Raw genomic sequence first — 19,755 nt, 5'->3', positions numbered from 1 at the left:
TAGTTCCTATCGCTTAAAGATTTGTGGGTTTATGTATGTGTTGGCTGTATGCACATGAGCTCTGGTGCCCATGGAGGCCCAAGAACTGGATACCCTAGAACTGGAACTATAAGCAGTTGTGAGCTGCCTAATGTGGGAGGCTGGGAATTAAACTTGGGTCTTCTCTGACAGCAGTATGCCCTCTTAACTGCTGAGTCATCTCTCTCCTGCCTCACATTATCTAAAAGTTTTTATTTTACATTACATGCATATGTCTGTTTCTATGTGTGTCAGGGTATGCCCATGTGTGTGTTGGTACCCTCAGAGGTCTGAGATGTTGGATCTCTTTGGAGCTGGAGTTACAGATAGTGTTTTGAGCTGCCTGATGTAGGTGCTGAGAACTGAACTCAGGTCTTTTGAAGAGCAGTTATACCCCCTTAACCACTGAGTCATCTCTCTAGCCTCACATGATCCAAAAATTAAAAACAAATCCAAAAAAATGCTTCTCATTACCTCATGGCGCAGGAGACCAGTATTCTTATATAACATTCTAGCATGTATCAAAAAGCTTCAGAATGTGTTTATGCCCTGTAACTCAGTAATACCTGAGGAGGTAATCCAGAGTGCTGGCAAAGCTTTGTGCAAACACATTGATGTTTCTTATAAACATTATTTATAGTTCCAATTTGGAGACTACCCATTGCCCATTGGAAAGTAGGAATTTAGAAAATTATGTGGCATTATGTACTTACATAATTTAGTGGTCTGTAAACTTTAGCAACATACCCATGTCATTTAAAGCAAAAGTATTTTCTAAGAGAGCCAGGACTGCTTAAATCCTGTTGTTATTTAAATATAAAAATGAGTATTTGTGCTGGGTGTGTGGTGGCACAAGCCTTTAATCCCAGGTAGAGGCAGGAGGATCACTGAGTTCAATGCTAGCCTGGTCTAAATAGTAAGTTCCAAGACAACCAGGGCTATGTAGAGAGACCCTATCTCAAAAAAAAAAAGTGTGTGTGTGTGTGTGTGTGTGTGTGTGTGTGTGTGTGTGTGTGTGTGTGTGTGTGTTTATAGTGCCTAACTAAAAGCCAAGACAAACCTTACCAATTAAATACTAGCAGAATGAATAAAATTTGTATTTTTTGTTTGGTTTTTCAAAACAGGGTTTCTCTGTAGTGTTGGAAGCTGTCCTGGAACTTGCTCTGTAGATCAGGCTGGCCTCCAACTTGCAGAGATCCACCTGCCTCTGCTGGGATTAAAGGCATGTGCCACCACCGCCTGGCAAACTTTGGATTTATGAAAAGGGTATATTGTACTTTTAATAGATGTTAGAGAAAAATGATTTAGAGAAGGTCAGTAATTGTCTCAGCCTTTAATCTCTTAGAACTCTATCCTAAAAACCTCGGGGGACTGGCTTGACTGATTATTTTCATATTTTTGATCAGCATATGGTGTCACCAACCAGCTGAGTGAGCCATAGGGTATTTTCATTATTTCATACAACCAGTATTTGATTAAAAACAAGAAATTGGATCAGTATAGGTTAAATCCTGGCTGGCAACCAAGTCTAATCTCTTAATAGTCATTTTTTTCTTTAGCTCTTCTACTTTGTCAACAGAAGCTTTTACGCATTTTCCTTAGCAGTTTGACTGATTCTGTTTAGCCTTGCCTTTGAGGTCTAAGCTGATTCTGTTTAGCCTTGTCTTTGAGTTGTTCTGTGTTTATGTTGCCCCCAGTCACTTGTTTGTAGTGGCTGTAGGTGAACAGCATTTCATCATCTGCTCACTTCATCCTGAGGTGTATAATACCCTCAACAGCTTTGTCAGACTTAGCCTGAAACATGCTGGTGGGGGGTTAAGGATTTCTGGGAGCCCACAAAGGTGAGGAGCAGGAAGCAGCAGTGAAAGAATGGGCTGGCAAGTACCATTAGAGGCATAGCTCCAAGTGTCCCGACCCTAAATTCAGATTAGCCACATAAACTCAGTGCAACAGATGATGTTTTAGTGACACACAGCCATCTCATGGTATGACTATGCTAGTGTCTGCTGTAGTCATGCTGTTTGGCATGCCTGTGACGCTGTGTTTTGTGTGGTGGCTTTTCTTACATTCTTTCTCTTTAAATTACTGTGAAACCCTTGTTCTGTACAGCATTCCTTCCTGAGGTGATTTGGTTCTCTTGGTTTGAACATATCACTTGACTTTTGTATCTGCCTATATCTGTTCCTTGTGTATTTTCTTGATTAACCCTTAGTGATCTAGAATAGTGTTACTGGAATCTTACATGCACTTGCAGATTAGGTAGTAAAATAATGGGACAGGACTAAATTTACATCTGGATGCCCCAAGAGAGTGCAGTTTTGTGACTTTTTACTTTATTTTGAATAGGTTAGCAGAATGATATCAGAACAGTACACCTTTGTTTGATGCTTACAAGAGATTGTAGGAACCCCTAGCCCCCAGCAGAACAATGCCAGTCTCTTGTATAAAATGGTGCCTTGTTTGTCTGTAAAATATGCACATCTTCTTGAATCCTTTAATTCACCTCTGTATTATATCTAATGCAATGTAAGTAGTTGTTGTTACACTTTATGATTTAGTGGATGACAAAAATAGCTTAACATTCAATACATTTTGAAAAAACAAAACATGAACATACTCAACACACATAAACATAATTAAAATAAAGCAAACCTTAAAAAAATAGATTGTGGAAGACACTTGATATAAACTTGTGGCATATGCATAGATATGAATATGTGTACACACACACACCTAAAAGAAAAATAAATACAGATATTATGCTGTATGTGACAAAAGTTTTTTTTATTTGAATTAGAAACAAGATTGTTTTACGTGTCAATCCCAGTTCCCACTCCCTCCCATCATCCCCTACCACCCCTACCCTCTACCCCCCACTAAAACCCTACCTATCACATATCCTTTCTGCTCCCCTTGGAGGCCTTCCATAGCAGGTGACAAAAGTTTTGATTTGGAAAAATACTTTAAACGTAAAACAATGAGCTGGGTGATGGTGGCACATGTCTTTAATCCCAGCACTTGGGAGGCAGAGGCAGGTGGATCTCTGAGTTTGAGGCCAGCCTGGTCTACAGAGTGAGTTCCAGGACAAGCAAAGCTGTCTCAAACCAAAAAGAAGAAGAAAAAAAAACATTGATTTTAACCTTAAAGTTGTTTGTAAGGCGATGAAATATGATAGAATATTTACATCCTTAGTTGGGGAAAGCAACCAGATGCTTTAGGGAAGGATAAAAAAAAGTCTCAGGAGTTGTGTGAAAGCAGAGATCATTGACACACAACTCCAACACACTGCCTTTTGGGAAGTGGGGGGGGGGCAAAAGGAGAAGGTCCCAAGCTGAATCTATGCTTCTTGCCTTATTCCCCTGCTGGGACCAGGAGGAGCAAAGACACATGAAGATAATAGATGAGACCATGGCTCAGCTACAAGACCTTAAGAATCAGCACCTGGCAAAAAAGTCCGAAGTGAACGACAAGAACCATGAGATGGAAGAGATTCGCAAGAAGCTTGGGGGTGCCAACAAGTGAGTGGATTCCAGCTTGGGATGGGTGGAAGTAGGTGAAGCAGGCAGCTTTCCAGATTGGGTCCTTAACATAGCTATTTGGACCTTTTTAGAGAAATGACTCATTTACAGAAGGAGGTGACAGCCATTGAGACCAAGCTTGAACAGAAGCGCAGTGACCGCCACAACCTGCTACAGGCCTGTAAGATGCAGGACATCAAATTGCCGCTGTCAAAGGGCACCATGGATGATATTAGTCAGGAAGAAGTGAGTATATGGTAGATGGTGGGAGTGATCTGTGGACAACTAGCCAGTGATGGGAGATGAAAAATGGCTGTGAAAGACAGGCAAAAGTTAGGACCACAGGCAGAGAGTTGTGAGGGATGTAAAGATGGATGCAAAAGACATGTGGCAAGGTGGAGGTAACGAAGTCAGGCTTTGCTATGAGAGGAACATTGACTTGATAGGAGAGCTGCAAGCTAGTGAGTAGTCAGACAATGGAGTGATTCATTAATTCATCTTTAGGACTTGAGCTTTTAGCTCTATCAAATACTGAACACTGGTAGGAGTGAGAGTTGAGGAACATTAGTCAAGAGCACAGGAAAATGGGAAACTGAAGGACCTGAGACTTGATGTAGCTGCAATGAGGGAGGTTGGCCAGAAGAGGGTTGGGTAGGGGACATCAGCAATGCAGAGGTAAGGAAGTTTAGGTGGAGGGAAAGGAGCTACATCAGAGGAGCCAAGGCGTTTTATCAATAGGAAGTGAAAGATGGTAGTGAGTAGTGGAGAATTGTAACTGAGGGACTCTTGTCAGATAGCCTTTCAGTGTAATTCAGTAAAATATTTTGAACACTAGTATCCCAGATGCTGCTAGACCATGACATAACCATTCCTAATTTTAAGTATAGCTCTGCTAGCTGGGCATTGTCCTCACATTTGAAATGCAAAAACTTGATGAGAGGTACAGTCCAGTTTTCAATTTGGATCTTCCTGTTGGCCTCTGCCTCAGTGCCATCTAGCAAGGTGCTTCCTCAAAGACATTGAAAGCTTCAAAGGAACCCCTCCCTCATCTCTAGAGGAGTACAAATGGCCAGTCTGCTTCATCTGCCTCTCCCTCCACCTCAACATTGCAGGGTAGCTCCCAGGGAGAGGAATCAGTGAGTGGTTCCCAGAGAACATCCAGTATCTATGCTCGAGAGGCCCTCATTGAGATTGACTATGGTGACCTGTGTGAGGATCTGAAGGTAAGAACTCTGTGGCTGGCGGGCATTGGCACCTTCTCAGCTGTCCAAGAAAGTTTAACCTATTTTGGGTCATATGAAGTATGGCTGAAAGGGAAAGAGCCAGCTAGGGAAGAATAACTGAGTTGGGAGCCTCTTACACCCTCAGTTGCCCATATGTCTGTCTGTCTGTCTGTCTGTCTGTACGTATGTAAGTACTAGCCTAAGCCCAGGTGCACGCAGAATTTAAAAAATAAACAAACAAACCTGTGCAGTAAACAAGGAGGCCTTAGCTGCTTCTCAGGTACTGCTGGTTGGCTAGGGATCTCTGTAAGAAACACATTTTACCTAATAAATATATCCTGACCATTACGTGAATACATATTGGAAATTAACATCAATAGCTGGTCCCAGGTACTGCCCTCCATTACCATTGTGATTATCACCTTCACTGTCCTCACCTCAGCTGGCATCCCTACACTTGGTCCCACAGCTTACCTCAAACTCCAGCTTTCTTCCCCAGATCTCCCCCTTCAGTGCCTCTCACATGCTGGGAAACAGAAATCTAAGCTTCATTTTTACCCCCCCCCCACTTACTTTGCATGATTGACTAATTACCAAGTTCTGTCAATTTTGCCTCCTGAATATATTGAATATTCTGTCTGGCTTGCTTGCTTGTTGTTGCTGCTTCATCTCTCAAGTGCAGGCCACTTCACACAGCTTCCTATAGGAACTAATCTCCAAAATATTTTCTGCTTTGTAGTCTCCTCATTATTATGTTCAGGGGAATCTGATTTTTTAAATTTATGTATAATTTCAAATATACATAGAAGGAAAAGGGTATAATAAATAACCGGCACCAGTCATCTATCTTCAGCAGTTAGTAACATATGGTCAATCTTGTTTTTTGTAACCCCCAGCATGGGACTATTTTAAAGCACATTTGAAGCATTGTTATGTTCATGATTACCTCAGCGTGTATCTACAGAATATGAGGGCTCTTAAGAAAACATACTATACTATCATACACAATAAAATGGCATTACTTTTTCTCTCTAATATTCAGTAAATGTTTTTGCATTGTCCGTGTCCAAGTCAGGATTCAAGTGTGTTTTCATTTGCTTTTCTGTTGCTGTGATAAAATAGTAATCAAAAACAAATCAGAGAGGAAAGGATTTGTTCAGGTTTGTCCTAGTCCCAGTATGTCTTAGGGTTTCTATTACTGTGAAGAGGCACCCTGACCGTGGCAACTCTTATAAAGGAAACATTTAATTGAGGTGGCTCACTTACAGTTCAGAGTTTCAGTCCATTATCATCATCATAGGGAGCACAGCAGCCTGCAGGCAGACATGGTACTGGAGTAGTAGCTCTAAGAGTCCTATATCTTGCATGCAACAGGGAGTTGACTGAACATTGAGACACTGTGTTTCCTATCCTGAGCATAGGAAACCTCAGAGCCCACCCCCACAATGACACACTTCCTTTATTTAACAAAGCCATACCTACTCCAGCAGAGCCATACCTCCTAATAGTGCCACTGCCTATGAGATTGTGGGGGCCAGTTACTTTCAAACTGCCACACAGTCCATCACTGAAGGAATCCAAAGAAGGAACTCAAAGAAGAACAGGGACCTGGAGGCAGGAACTAAAGCGGAGGCCATGGAGGAGTTCTGCTTACTGGCTTGCTCAGCTTGCTTTCTTACACCACCCAACACCACTTGCCCAGGGTGACACCACGTCAGACTTGCCTACAGGTAATCTAATGGAGACATTTTTTTCAATTGAGGTTCCTCTTCCAACATCAATGGATGGTATCAAGTTGTCAAAAGACTAACCAGAATGAAAAGCACTGCCCATGTTAATATTGGTCTCTGCTAGGCAGAGGCAGGTGGATTTCTGTGAGTTAGAGGCCAGCCTGGTCTCCAGAGTGAGTGACAGGATAGGCTCCAAAAGCTACACAGAGAAACCCTGTCTCGAAAAGAAAAAAAACAAAAACAAAAACAACAAAAGATTGGTCTCTGCTAATTTATAACTTTTCCTATGTCTGTCTCTCTGTCTCTGTCTCTGTCTCTGTCTCTGTCTCTGTCTCTCTCTCTCTCTCTCTCTCTCTCTCTCTCTCTCTCTCTCTCTCTCTTTCTCATTTGTGGAAGAAACCATGGCATTGATCCTATAGGATTTCCTGCGCTCTGTATTATATTCTGATTATATCTCTGTGATATTGTTTAGTTATGTTTGTCTTTCCCCATATTTCCTATAAGCTGGTAAATAAATGTAGAGCTTGAATTTGAGTTCTTGGTTGTGGCAGTGAGAATGTAGCATATGTGGTAATGTAGAATTGTAACTCTTTGCATCTCGTCGGTAGATATTTGCTGGTCATGACACAGTTCCTTGAACATGCTCACTTGCTCTCAGACGAGTTTAGGAACCCTCCTCCACACTCAAGTCTAGCATTTAATGCTCTAGCATTAAACAGATTCTCCTGCATACTTTATTATTCATTTATTTATTTATTGAGACAAGATCTCACTACATAACCCTGGGTGTCCTGCAACTCTCTATGTTGGCCAGGCTAGTCTTGAACTCAGAGATTCTCTGCCTCCCAAGTGCTAGAATTAAAGGCAGGTACCATCACACCTGGCTTCCTAATAATTTAAATTATCTCCAGCTTAGTTATAATGCCTAGTGCAATGTAAATAGTTACCTACTGAATTTAGGGAATGATGACAAGAAAAAATTACACATTCAGTAATAGTCATAATTTTTTTTAAATACATTTATTTTTTATGTGCTTGTGTGGGTGTGTACCATGTGCATACCCCCTGCCTGTGGAGGGTCACAAGAGGTCACTGGATCCCTTCAGACTGGAGTTACAGACAATTGTGAGCCACCATGTAGGTGCTGCGAACAAAACCCAGGTCTTCTCCAAGAGCAACAAGAGCTCTTGACTGCTGAGCCATCTCTCTAGCCCCTGCAGACAGAATTTTTTTAAAGGGTATTTTCAGTCCTTTTTTGGTTGAAACCCCAGACCTGATTGTGTGAGAAACATTGATGCTAGAGGAACCAGTAAAAAGAGGAACAAATATAATTGCCCAAATTTAATCTGTGGCAAACTTTCTTTCTTTTTATATTTTGAGATGGTCTCATATTTTGCCGAAGCTGACCTCAAACTCCTGGACTCAAGCGGTTTTTCTACCCCAGTCTCTTGAGTAGCTGGATGGGAAATTCCAAAGGCCAGAGAAGGCTATGGCTATTACACAGCAATAGAGTGCTTACCAATTGCACAGTGCCCTTGGTTCAGTCCCTAGTAGAGCAAAGAGCAAAAGAGACACTGGTACAGACTGAGAAACCAGTCAGCCAATCAAACTGTGTGCATCTAACTTGAACCCATTGCAGAGAAATGAGATGGAGAAGCTACAATCATATAGGAAAGGCAGCTTGATTTTTCTCCTTTTATCATCAGTTCACATAGTTATGAATTGCTTCTTTGTATTCTTAGCACTTGTCCACCAACTTGTTTTCTATCATTGTGGGTTTATGAGTTTAAGTACATATGCTGTGTTCAGTCTGCTGTCTTTAGCCAGTGGGAATGCATTCAGGTTGGTTTCTGCTTCATCTTGACATAGCCCTTTGTAGTCTTTATTCATTTCCCTTAGTTCCTATTATGTCCAGGTTCATCCTCTATGTTTCTTACTCCAGACGAGGAACGAGCCATTTCCCTGAGAAGCTCTTGATTCTTTTATTCAGTGGGAAATGCTACTATTTAGTAACTACCATCTGGACACTGGAGTGCTTAAGGCAGCTGACTGCTTCATGTTTCTATAACTCTTAAGTAGATTTGAAGGAAATATACAATTATTACAGAGTTCATATTGATACTAATTAAAATCGAAAATTTTAGTTTAACATCATTATCCTTAGGTTCATGCCTCTAATTATTCTCACTGAAAAGTCCCCCTTTTAAAATAGTGCCTATGTATATATATATATATATGATGTATGTGTGTGAAGTCAAAGTACAGCTTTATTCTCTCCTTCCACCATGTAAGTCACAGGGACCAAACTTAGGTTGTCAGTCTGAGCCAACTTACTGACCCAACTGTATCATATTTGCTTTCTCTTATCTCACTTCTCTCCCTGGCTTTCACTCTAAATTACATGCACACATAGTTTTTCTTTTCTGTTTCTTTTTTTACTGAACACTGTGAAGAAAATACAGACCATAAGATAGTTCAACTCTAGAGCTAGGTATGAGGGCACACCCCTGTAATTTCAGCACTCAGGATGCAGAGGTAGTGTGTTTGATGTTGTATTTCATCTTGGGGTACTCCTATCAGGATTTATCCATTATTAACTAACGGTGCTGAGTTTAATCCCATAGTTACAAGTGTTGGTTGCCAGGTTCCTCATTGCTAAGCACATACTTTTGCTTTTTCATTAATTAGCAAGGAATCTTTAGAGTGGTGCTTTGTCATCTTGTGAACATCTTGTTTCCCAATAATTTTTTTACCTAACATTTCTCATGTTTCTATTTAGTTTTGTTTTCTAACTGTGCAGGATCATATGGTTTTAAAATCAAAAGTATAAAACAATGTACATGAAGAAGATTCAGGCTTCTATTTCTGTTCTCTTCATAAGAAGGTCACTTTTTAATTAGTTTTTATATTGCCCTTTTACAAATATGTTTGTATGCAATTGCATTCATAGTCTCTCTTCCTTTTAGATAATAGTAAACTATTATATACTTTTAATTTTCACTTAAAAGCCTATTTTACAGTCAGTTCATAGAGATTTTCAAACAGGATTTTATTTTCTTTTTTCCCATAAATTGTTTGTTGTTCAACATGGCTGTGACTTTTCAGTGTAGGTTTTTTTCCCCACTATGGCATTTTTCTAACAAGATGTTTTTGTTTTTCCCCCTTTTTCCCCATCTCTCCTCCCTGCCTTGTGCCTTCCCACACTCAGTAGCTTCCTTTCCACTTTCATATGTTACTTTCCTCCACGCTACCTTTCTTAATGCTTTTTGTGGTCCCCTTTCTAGTTTTATAGTCTATACCTACTCAATCTTAACACCCCTTATTTATACATGTACAAACATTAAAAATTTGGAACATTTGTCCTTCTGAAACTGGGGCACCTCACTTAATATAATACTTTCCACTTCCATCCATTTTCCTGAAAATTTCATAATTTCATTTTCCTTAATAGCTGAGTAAAACTGTTGTTGATACATCCCGTATTTTCATTATCTATTCTTCTGTTGATTTGACATCTAATCTGGTCCTATTCCCTTGCAATTTTGAATAGTGTGGCACTAAACATGAATGTGCAAGTGTCTCTGTGGCAGATTCTAGAGTCCTTTGAATATATGCCCAAGACTAATATAGCTGAGTCATATTGTTAGTGCTATTTTTTGTTTAGTTATTTATTTGAGATGGGGTAGTTTGAAACAATCTCTCTATGTAGCCCTGGCTTTCCTGGAGCTCAAAATGTAGACCAAGCTGGCGTCAAACTCAAGAGATCCTCCCCCCTTGTGCCTCCCACGTGCTGGAATTAAAAGTATACCCTACCATGCCTGGCTATCTTTAATTTTTTGAGAGGCCATATTGATTTCCTTAATGACAATATTTACACTCCTAGTAGCAGTGCATAAAGTCTATTCTTTTCTCACAGCTCACCAGCATTTATTGTTGTTTTCTTGATCATAATCGTTCTGACTGAGGGTGAGATGGAATCCCAAAGTGGTTTGAATTTGCATTTTCCTACTGGCTAACAGTAGTAAACATTTAGTAATATAGTTACATGTACTTATTGTATATGCATATCCTGGCACATAGCATACATGTGGCAGTCAGAGGACAGCCTCCTGGAGTCAGTTCTTTCCTTTCACCTTGTGGGTTCTGGAGTTTGAACTCAAGTTGGGCAACAAGTACCCTATCCACTGAGCCATCTTGCTGGGCCTTTTGAAATATTTATTGGCCATTTGTGTTTCTTCTTTTAAGAATTATCTGTTCATTTCATTAACCCTTTTATTGATTGGCAATTTCATGCTTTGGTGTTTTACTTTTTGTAATTCTTCATATATTCTAGATATCAGTCCCCTGTCTGAGGCTTAACTGGCAAAGATTTTCTCCCACTGTGTAGGCTGTTTGTTCTGCTGATGGTTTCTCTTGCTATGCAGGTTTTTTTTTTTTTTTTAGTTTCATGTCCCATTTACTGGTTCTTGGGACTATTTTCTATGTCTTTTCTGTCCTTTTCAGAAAGGTTTTTATACCTGTAACTTTTGGTATATTTTGTGTTGCTTTTGTTTTTCAAGATAGGGCTTCTCTGTGTAACAGTCCTGGCTGTCCTGGAACTCACAGACATCCACCTACCTCTGCCTCCTAAATCCTGGGATTAAAGGGATGTGCTACCACCGCCCAGCTAGGAGGCCTGTAATACTTTCAGATTTGGAGGTTTCATGGTTTTTGTTTAGGGTAAAAGATCTGTTTTCCAGTATATATTCTTGATGCTTTTGTCAAAAATTAGATGCTCATAGCTGTGAGTTTATTTCTGGGTCTCTTGTCTTATTCTTTTGGTCTACATGTTTGTTTTTGTGCTGCCACTGGGTTGTTTTTATTGCTATGTGATATATTTTTTCCTTAATTCTTTGAAAATTTCATGTACCCCTCTCCTCAGTCTTCTCAGATCCAGTCCTCCTTCCCTACCCACCCAACTTGGTGTCATCTTCTTCCTACTTTTTATAAACCCATCAAATCAAGTCAGTACTGCCTCTATATTCTTGGATCTGTGGCTTTTTACAGATCTGCCTGCTAGGGGCCACACCCTTAGAGAAAACTGGCTGCTCCCTCTCCCAGCAGCTATCAACTGCCAAGAGCTCCTTAGCTAGGGGTGTAACACAATTTTAAGTCAGGTATTATAATACCTCCAGCAATGTTCTTTCTACTTAGTATTGATTTGGCTGTATGTGGTCTTTTGTGTTTTTGTATTAACTCTTAGATTTTTTGTAGCTCTGTGAAGAATGCTGTTGGAATTTTGATGGGAATTGCATTGACTCTTAGGTTACTTTTGGTAATAAAAGCCATTTCACAACATATTCTGCTAGTCCAGGAGCATGGAAAGTCCCTCTGTCATTTGATATCTTCTTTAATTTGTTTTTAAGTGCCTTAAAGTTTTCATTGTATATGTCTTTACATCATTATTCCTAGGTGCTTTATTTTGGGGGCAAGCTATTGTGCATAGGATGTTTTTCCTAATTTCTCTCAGGAAGTTTGTTGTTGGTATATATGAGAGCTACTAATTTTTATGTGTTGATTTTATATCTTGCTGCTTCACTACAAGTGTTTATTAAATATAAGAGTTTTCTGGTAGAGTGTATACGCTCAAGAACAGAATCATGTCTCTAAATATGAGTAATTTCACTTCTTTGTTTGCTATTTTTATCCTTTTTAGGGCTTTTTATCTTTATGGTTCTAGCAAGACTTTCAGCACAGTATTGGACAAGAGTGTAGAGAGTTGACTTCCTTGTCTCATTCCAAAATTTAGAGGAAATACTTTCAGTTTTTCACTACTATAAAGTTGGTCATAGGTTTGTCAGATATAACATTTATTGTTTTGAGGTATGTTCCATTGTTCCTAATTTCTCCAGGACTTTTATCTTGAAAGCATGTTGAATTGTGTTAATGCCTTGTCTCTATCTATAAAGCGATGCTCGTGTATTTCTGTCCTTAAGATTATTTATATGGATAGCTAGAAGGATGGTTCAGCAATTAAGAGTGCATACTGTTCTTGCCCAGGACTGAAGTTTGGTTTCCAGCACCTATGTTAAGTGGCTCACAAACTTGTAATGCCAGCTGTAGGGAGGTCTAACACTTGGCTTCCCTGGTTACCAGTGCTCGCATGCACATGAGCACAGGCATACACAACAGCTGTGGTTCTTCTGCATAAGATCAAGCCAGTCAGCATTCTAGCATGGTCAGCTAGAGAGAGATGACACAGCAGTTAAGATCAGGCATCACTCTTGCTGAGGACCTGAGTTTGATTCCTTGCACCCATTACAGGCAGCTCGACCCCCTGTAATGACAGCTCCAGGGGATCCTCTGTCCTCCACTGGGTACCAGCATTCATGTGTACAAACCTATATACAGGATCATACACATAATTAAAAAATAAAATCACGTTCCAACATGAAAGGCTCAAGAGTCCCCACATCTAGCTGAACGTCTATTAATGGTTGATAAAGTCTGTGGGAGAGTTAGTTTTCTTTAAGGAACTAAATTTGAAAGGTGGACTGTGTTCCAGTGGATGGCCTCACACTCAGTAAACATATTGGACTCAGTAGGATTTGGCGGGGGTTTTTTAAGTTACTTTTGTTGAGAGATTGAGAGAGAGAATATTCAGTTGGCTGGATAGGAAGAAGTTGGAGGGAAGAAGAATATGAACAAAATATACTGTATGAAAATTTTAAGTAAATTTATAAAAACAACAGGCAATTGAGGGATGAAGGAGTAGAGGTGGGTGTAGGACAGTGGTTCTCAACCTTGCTAATGCTTTGACCCTTTAAAACAGTTTCTCTTGTTGTGCTGACCTCCAACCATAAAATTATTTTCATTGCTATTTCCTAACTGTAATTTAGCTACTGTTATGAATCATATGTAAATATCTGTGTTTTCTAATAATCTTAGGTGAACCCTGTGAAAGTGTGGTTCAACTCCCAAAGGGGTCGTGGCCCACAGGTTGAGAACCGTTGACCTAGAAGGAGGAAGGGGAAGAATGGTGGTGAATATGATCAAAGTGCATTATATGCAATTTCACACATGTACATGATACATGCTTATCGCACGCACCCTCTCCCATCTCTCTACTGCCCATCTACTCACCCCACTTCCGTACAAGTCTCTTTCTGGTGTTCATGTCTGCCTATTTTGTGACTGAGTGATTAACTGGGGCTGTCCAAATGAATAGATTTGGAGCTGCCTGGTGGGGCTTGGTTGTCTCAGCACTGGGTACATAACTGGAGAAAATGATTTCACCTCTATCAGAAACTCAATAAGCAATAAGGGCCATGGCCCCATGAACAACAAAGTACCTTCTCTCCAGCTTCTGCCTGTGATGTTCGGCTGGATAAAAAAAGAAAAGAAAAGAAAAGAAAAAAATCTAAAAACAAAAAACATCTCTACTCTTTCATCTTCTACTGTTCATCCTGTAGGCTTTAACTTACATTCACGCCCAGACACTTTTCTTGACCACAGAGTCTGAATCAGGTTCCCTTCTTGTATGCTGATTCAGTACTGCTTGTCACTGTCTTTACATTCATCCTGCACTGTTCTGACTGTTTACTTAGCTGTGTTTCTCTGTTAGCTCCTTGAGTTCTGTGAATACAGGAACAGCTCTTGGTGGATATTCAGTTAAAGTAGTTATTAACTAAAAGTGGCAGTGAGGCACAAATTCAAACATGCATTTACAGTAGCTATAAGGGACCCCAAACCAAAATTGAGTGGAATTTGCTCAGATACAATGATTTAAGAGGAAAGCATGAGTTGCCTTAGTTATTGTGGAGCTGTAAGTGGAGGCCAGAGCAGTCTGTGAGGAGCTTTAAGTCACCCTGGAATGGTGCTGCCTCATGGATTGGGCTAAGTCAGAGAGGGCCACTACCAGATGTTCCTCCAGAGACAAATAGGTTGGCAGGATCTGGAGGAAGAACTAAAGGCTAGAAAGCCACATTCACCTAGAATTTCCCATAACTGTTAGGACAGTTACTTTAATCTAGATTCTGTGAAAGCCACCAAGCTGGAGAAGAACTTGCCTTCTGCATAAGAACAGATCCCCAAGTTCCATTCATCTCTCAGGTGGTCTGGACTTGGGGTCAAGTGTTCCTTACTGTTGCTGGGTGTGGGGTTACAGGATGCACAGGCGGAGGAGGAAATCAAACAGGAAATGAACACACTACAGCAAAAGCTGAATGAGCAGCAGAGTGTACTTCAGCGCATTGCTGCCCCCAACATGAAGGCCATGGAAAAGCTGGAGAGTGTCCGAGACAAGTTCCAGGAGACCTCAGATGGTAAGACTGGCCTTTCTGGCTTTAGATGAGAGCAGAAGACCGAAGGTATGGTAACAGTGGACTGGTATATCACACCAGCTCCTGGGTTTTGTTTTGTTTGGTTTTGGGTTTTCAAGATAGGGTTTCTCTGTGTTGCCCTGGCTGTCCTAGAACTAGCTATGTAGACCAGGCTGGCCTCAAACTCACAAAGATCCACCTGCCTCTGTCTCCTGAGTGTGCATCACCACCGACCAGCCTATCATACCAGCTCCTGATTTTTCATACTTAAAATTGCTGGCTACCCTAACCAGTGGGGGTTATCTACTTGCTTTCTGGGGAGCAAATGATGGTGCCAAGATAGCTGGTAGTGCTCGTGGAGGAATCTCATGTTTGTGTGGCTCTAGGACTAGACTGTGTGGTGGCCAACTGGATACTGATCCTTGTAGGGCTCTGTTCAGGCATTTCTCTCTCTCTGTAGGTTGTCATTAGAATTTTCATTTACAGGTCATTCTTGGCACGGTGTGGTTCTCAACCCTGGCAGAACCCAGGGCACTAAGAGTTCATCACCTGCTCTTTTTTTTTTTTTTCTGGCAGAGTTTGAGGCAGCACGAAAGCGAGCAAAGAAGGCCAAGCAGGCGTTTGAACAGATTAAGAAGGAGCGATTTGACCGATTCAATGCTTGTTTTGAATCTGTGGCTACCAACATTGATGAGATCTATAAGGCTTTGTCCCGAAACAGCAGTGCCCAGGTAGACTGGAGCCCCTTGTGCAACCAGCTCTTACCTACCATTCTTTCTCAGTTGTTCTTCCCTCTTCCCATCACCATGCCCACCCACACATCCGGGTCCTCGCCCCCTCTATCTTCCCCTAGGCATTCCTGGGCCCTGAGAATCCTGAAGAGCCCTATTTGGATGGCATCAACTACAATTGTGTAGCCCCTGGCAAACGCTTCCGGCCTATGGACAATTTGTCAGGCGGGGAGAAGACCGTTGCAGCTCTGGCCTTGCTTTTTGCCATCCACAGGTAAGGCTCTGCCCCATAGGCAGTTGATAGAGAGACAGAGCTGAGGCAACCAGAGGCTCTGGGGCCCAAGGATATGCAGAGATCTGCATAGGTGAAGGTGTTTTGGTATCTGTATTATATCACATTTTCCTGTCTATCTACTATAGCACATCTGCCTTGGTTTTTTTGGACCTGTCTTCCCCATCTATCCTCATCCACTCAGCCTATCCTCCTGGTTCCTGTGTATACTTAGTTCTATTTCTTGGCTTTTCCTCACATGGTTGCTGGCTAATAAGCTCTTTCTGTATGTATCTAGCTTGACATACCTCTTCATTCTCCTCCCCTTCCTCTGGGAAGTCCTTTGACCTCTAGCGTACCTTGACACTTCCCCATCCCAGGCCAGCAGTGCTTAATTAAGTATGACCTCCTACAAATTAGCATTTGATTGTTGAGAGCTTGGCAACAGGTGAGTCAGATGTGGTCTCTGGCCTAAGGAGCTCAGACTAGAGGAAGCCAGACACATAAACAGAGAGTAGTGTGGGTGGTGTGTGTACATCTTACTATCAGTGTGTGGATGGGCCAGGGGAGGTTTTTAAGGTAAGTGATGGGCAGGGAAAAAAAAACATGAGTAGCATTTGGGGGTAGAAGAGGTGGCTTAGTTGTTAAGAACCATGTTGGCTCAGGACCATCCATAACTTTATTTCAGGGGGTCCAATGTCCTCTTGTGATTTTCTTAGGCATCTGGCATGGACATGATACACATATATACACTCAAGAAAAGTATTCCTACACATAAAATAATTTTTAAAAGAAAAGTTAGCTAAGGAACCCAGCAAACATTCTAGGCTGAACTTGCGGTGTGTATGGAAGCAAGGAGGCATATCAGAGCATGATGTCTCCCCAGCCAACCTGGAATGGAAGCCCTGTTTTTTTGGTTTTTTTTTTTGTTGTTGTTGTTGTTGTTTTTTGTTTTTTTTTTTTTTTTTGGTTTTTTGTTTGTTTGTGATCCTAGGGGGGATAGTGGCACACAGAGCCAGATACCGAGGAGGGAATTTGGGGGCCTAGAGCACTGTAATTTAAGACTTGGGTTATTTGGTCTCTGAGTACAGTATTCTGACTGTGGGACTTGCCCACTGTTGTTGCTGCCCTCTTTCTGAGTATTAGCTCACGTATTATTAATTCCTTCTCAGCTATAAGCCGGCTCCCTTCTTCGTCCTGGATGAAATCGATGCTGCCTTGGATAACACCAACATTGGCAAGGTGAGAGAGCAAGACAGCTGAGGTCTGTGAGGGAAGCCCCCAAATTGGGGCTGGGTTTTAGAGAGCAGTTCCTGACTGTAGCAACCAGTATCCTTTTCTTAGTCTCTCTTACTCCCTACCCCGACCTACTTACCTTGACTGGAAAATGGGAGTTTTAGGTCTTGAGCCTTGCTAAATACCCCTCCCTCAGGTGGCAAATTACATCAAGGAGCAGTCAACTTGCAACTTCCAGGCTATTGTCATCTCCCTCAAGGAGGAATTCTACACCAAGGCTGAGAGCCTCATTGGAGTCTATCCTGAGGTAGGGTGAACTAGGCTCAAGAGCCAGTCGTCTTCCTGCCCATCTCCCCAAGGCAGGAGTGGAAGGGTGGAGGAGGGTAGGGAACCAGGTCCTGAGCAGCCATGTGGGCTTGTTAGAACCCTGCCCTGAATGTTTAGCCAGGCAGTGGAGACAGGAGGAAAGTGTAGAGGCAGGTAAAAAAAGAAGACACTTGGAATTGAACACTTTCTCTCATATGCAGAAAGAACCACTGCCTGGCCTTTGAGCAGATACATAGGGAGGCCGTTTTTCAGCCTTTGGTCCTGGGCTGTATACCTTTCTTAATTCTCTCCTGACATTTTTCCCCCTCCTTCAGCAAGGGGACTGTGTGATCAGCAAAGTTCTGACTTTCGACCTCACCAAGTACCCAGATGCCAACCCCAACCCCAATGAACAATAGCAGGAATTCTGCCCTCTTGTCTGGATCCTGGAACTGCCCTTCTGTCCATCTCCTGGATCTCTCTCATCACCCATTATCATGGATTCTCTGGACAGCATACCCCCTATGTATATGTACGTTTGTGATTGCCTGTGTGCATATAGATTTGTTTGCAAAATAAATATTGGACACCTGTTTTGAAGGAGCATAATCTGAATTTTATTCCAAGGGAGCACAGGATGACAGCACACCAGATGGGCAAAAGTACCCAGGACCTCATAGGAGTTTTAGGCAGTCACTAAACTGCCCTCATTCACTCTTTTGTGTACTCATTCGTGTATTCATCTGACACATAATGAACACCCTCGATTTGTCTGGGTCTATGTTTAAAATACTGAGTTGAATAAGGGACCATCTCTCTCTCTGTTTGTTTGTTTTTCCAAGACAGTTTCTCTGTTTAACAGCTCTGGCTGTCTTGGAACTTGTGTAACCAGTCTGGCTTTGAACTCACAGATCCACCTGCCTCTGCCTCCCAAGAGCTGGGATTACAGGTATCTGTCATCACCACCCACTTTAGGGACCATCTCTTAATGGGAAGGAAATGGTAAGGTAACCAGTGAGTCAGATATCACAAGTACCTTGACAAGAGGATCACTACTTCCATGCTTTGTTGAAAGGCTGACATTTGAGCCAGCTTTGACAAATTGATAAGATTTAGTCAGGGGCTAAGAGTAGAGGATGCTCAGGGGAGAGCCAGTTACAGGTCTGCTTCCACTTTTTAACACTTACTAATTGTTGCTGAGCAAATCGTTTGACCTTTCTTTGTGCTGGTTCCCTCATTTGTAAGATGAGGCTAACATTTACCTACCTCATAGGATTTAATGATATTAGGTTCTCACTAAAAACCTTATCCATGTGTGGAGCACCACTAAATACGAGCCCCTCTGAATACAAGTCTTGTTATTCATGAGCCTGGAAGGGTTTCTGACCCTTTTAAGGGACCGAAGAAACAACCTTTTAGCTAGGCATTGGTGGTATGCGCCTTTAATCCCAGCCCCCAGGAGACAGAAGCAGGCGGATCTCTGTGAGTTTGAGGCCAGCCTGGTCTACAAAGTGAGTTCCAGGACAGTCTCCAAAGCAATGCAGAGAAACCCTGTCTTGGAAAACCAAAGAGAGAGAGAGGGGAGGGGAGGAGAGGGAAGAAAAGAAACTGCCACCTTTGAAAGGTGCTGGATGCTTTGGTTACCAAGAAAGGGCCAGGGCATGAATAGGATTTATCTAATTAATAGAGAGCCTGAGGAAGCCAGTAGTTTCAGTCATACATGGTAACTGTGCTTGGGCCTCAAGCTGGGTTGTCGAGAACTAAGTCTAGTAGGCTACTTGTGAGCCTAACTTGTTAAGATCTGGTTGGGAACTAACCTCATTAGCTATAGTGACTATGTTGATGTACAGTCTTGTGTGATGAGTTTAGCCTTTACTTAGTCACAAAGGTCATCACATTTGTTTTATTCTAAATCTCTATATTGCTTTTTTGTTTACTTTTGAAAATTAAGTCAGACTGGATGTGTCATGTGCCCCCTTTTTCCCCAAGATTTATTTGTATGTGTAGTGTGTATATCACAGGTGTGCATCAGATCCCCTGAAGCTGGAGTTACAGGCAGTTAATGAGCTGCCCAACATGGGTGCTGGTAACTGAACTCTGGAAGAACAGTAAGTGTTCTTAACCACTGACCCCAGTGACACATGCCTTTAATCCCAGCACTTGAGAATCTGAGGCAAGGGGATTGAAAGGTAATCTATGTCTGTTTCACGCTGTTGCAGTTTAATTGGGACTGGTTACTCATACTGGCTCCACCATAGTTTCACCCAGAAGTTCTAATTACACAGGGAGTGCATGAATCCATTGTCTTTAAGAAATTATACTGTGGGTTGATGAGATGGTTTGGTTGGTAAAGGCATCTGTTGCCAAGTCTGACATCCTGAATTGGATCCCTGGGACCCACATGGTGAAAGGTGAGACCCAG

At 41.7% G+C, this 19,755-nt stretch overlaps 1 protein-coding gene across 2 annotated transcripts in view; it reads left to right on the top strand.

Moving 5' to 3' along the window:
• Smc1a (structural maintenance of chromosomes 1A) overlaps nt 1-17,936 on the top strand; it is a 41,793-nt gene extending 23,857 nt beyond the window's left edge. For both annotated transcript variants that reach the window (XM_027432113.2, XM_027432112.1), the window contains 9 exons: nt 3,391-3,536; nt 3,629-3,782; nt 4,649-4,759; nt 14,636-14,792; nt 15,366-15,520; nt 15,643-15,794; nt 16,964-17,033; nt 17,224-17,334; nt 17,669-17,936. In XM_027432113.2, the coding sequence (XP_027287914.1) occupies nt 3,391-3,536; nt 3,629-3,782; nt 4,649-4,759; nt 14,636-14,792; nt 15,366-15,520; nt 15,643-15,794; nt 16,964-17,033; nt 17,224-17,334; nt 17,669-17,752 (1,140 nt within the window). In that variant the 3' untranslated portion in view covers nt 17,753-17,936. The remainder of the gene's footprint in view (nt 1-3,390; nt 3,537-3,628; nt 3,783-4,648; nt 4,760-14,635; nt 14,793-15,365; nt 15,521-15,642; nt 15,795-16,963; nt 17,034-17,223; nt 17,335-17,668) is intronic.
• The last annotated feature ends 1,819 nt before the right edge of the window (nt 17,937-19,755 follow it).

This window comes from Cricetulus griseus, chromosome X (genome assembly GCF_003668045.3).
Source record: "Cricetulus griseus strain 17A/GY chromosome X, alternate assembly CriGri-PICRH-1.0, whole genome shotgun sequence".
NCBI lineage: Eukaryota > Metazoa > Chordata > Mammalia > Rodentia > Cricetidae > Cricetulus > Cricetulus griseus.
Note: the sequence above shows the minus strand (reverse complement) of the source record. Positions and strands in the feature narration are given on the sequence as shown.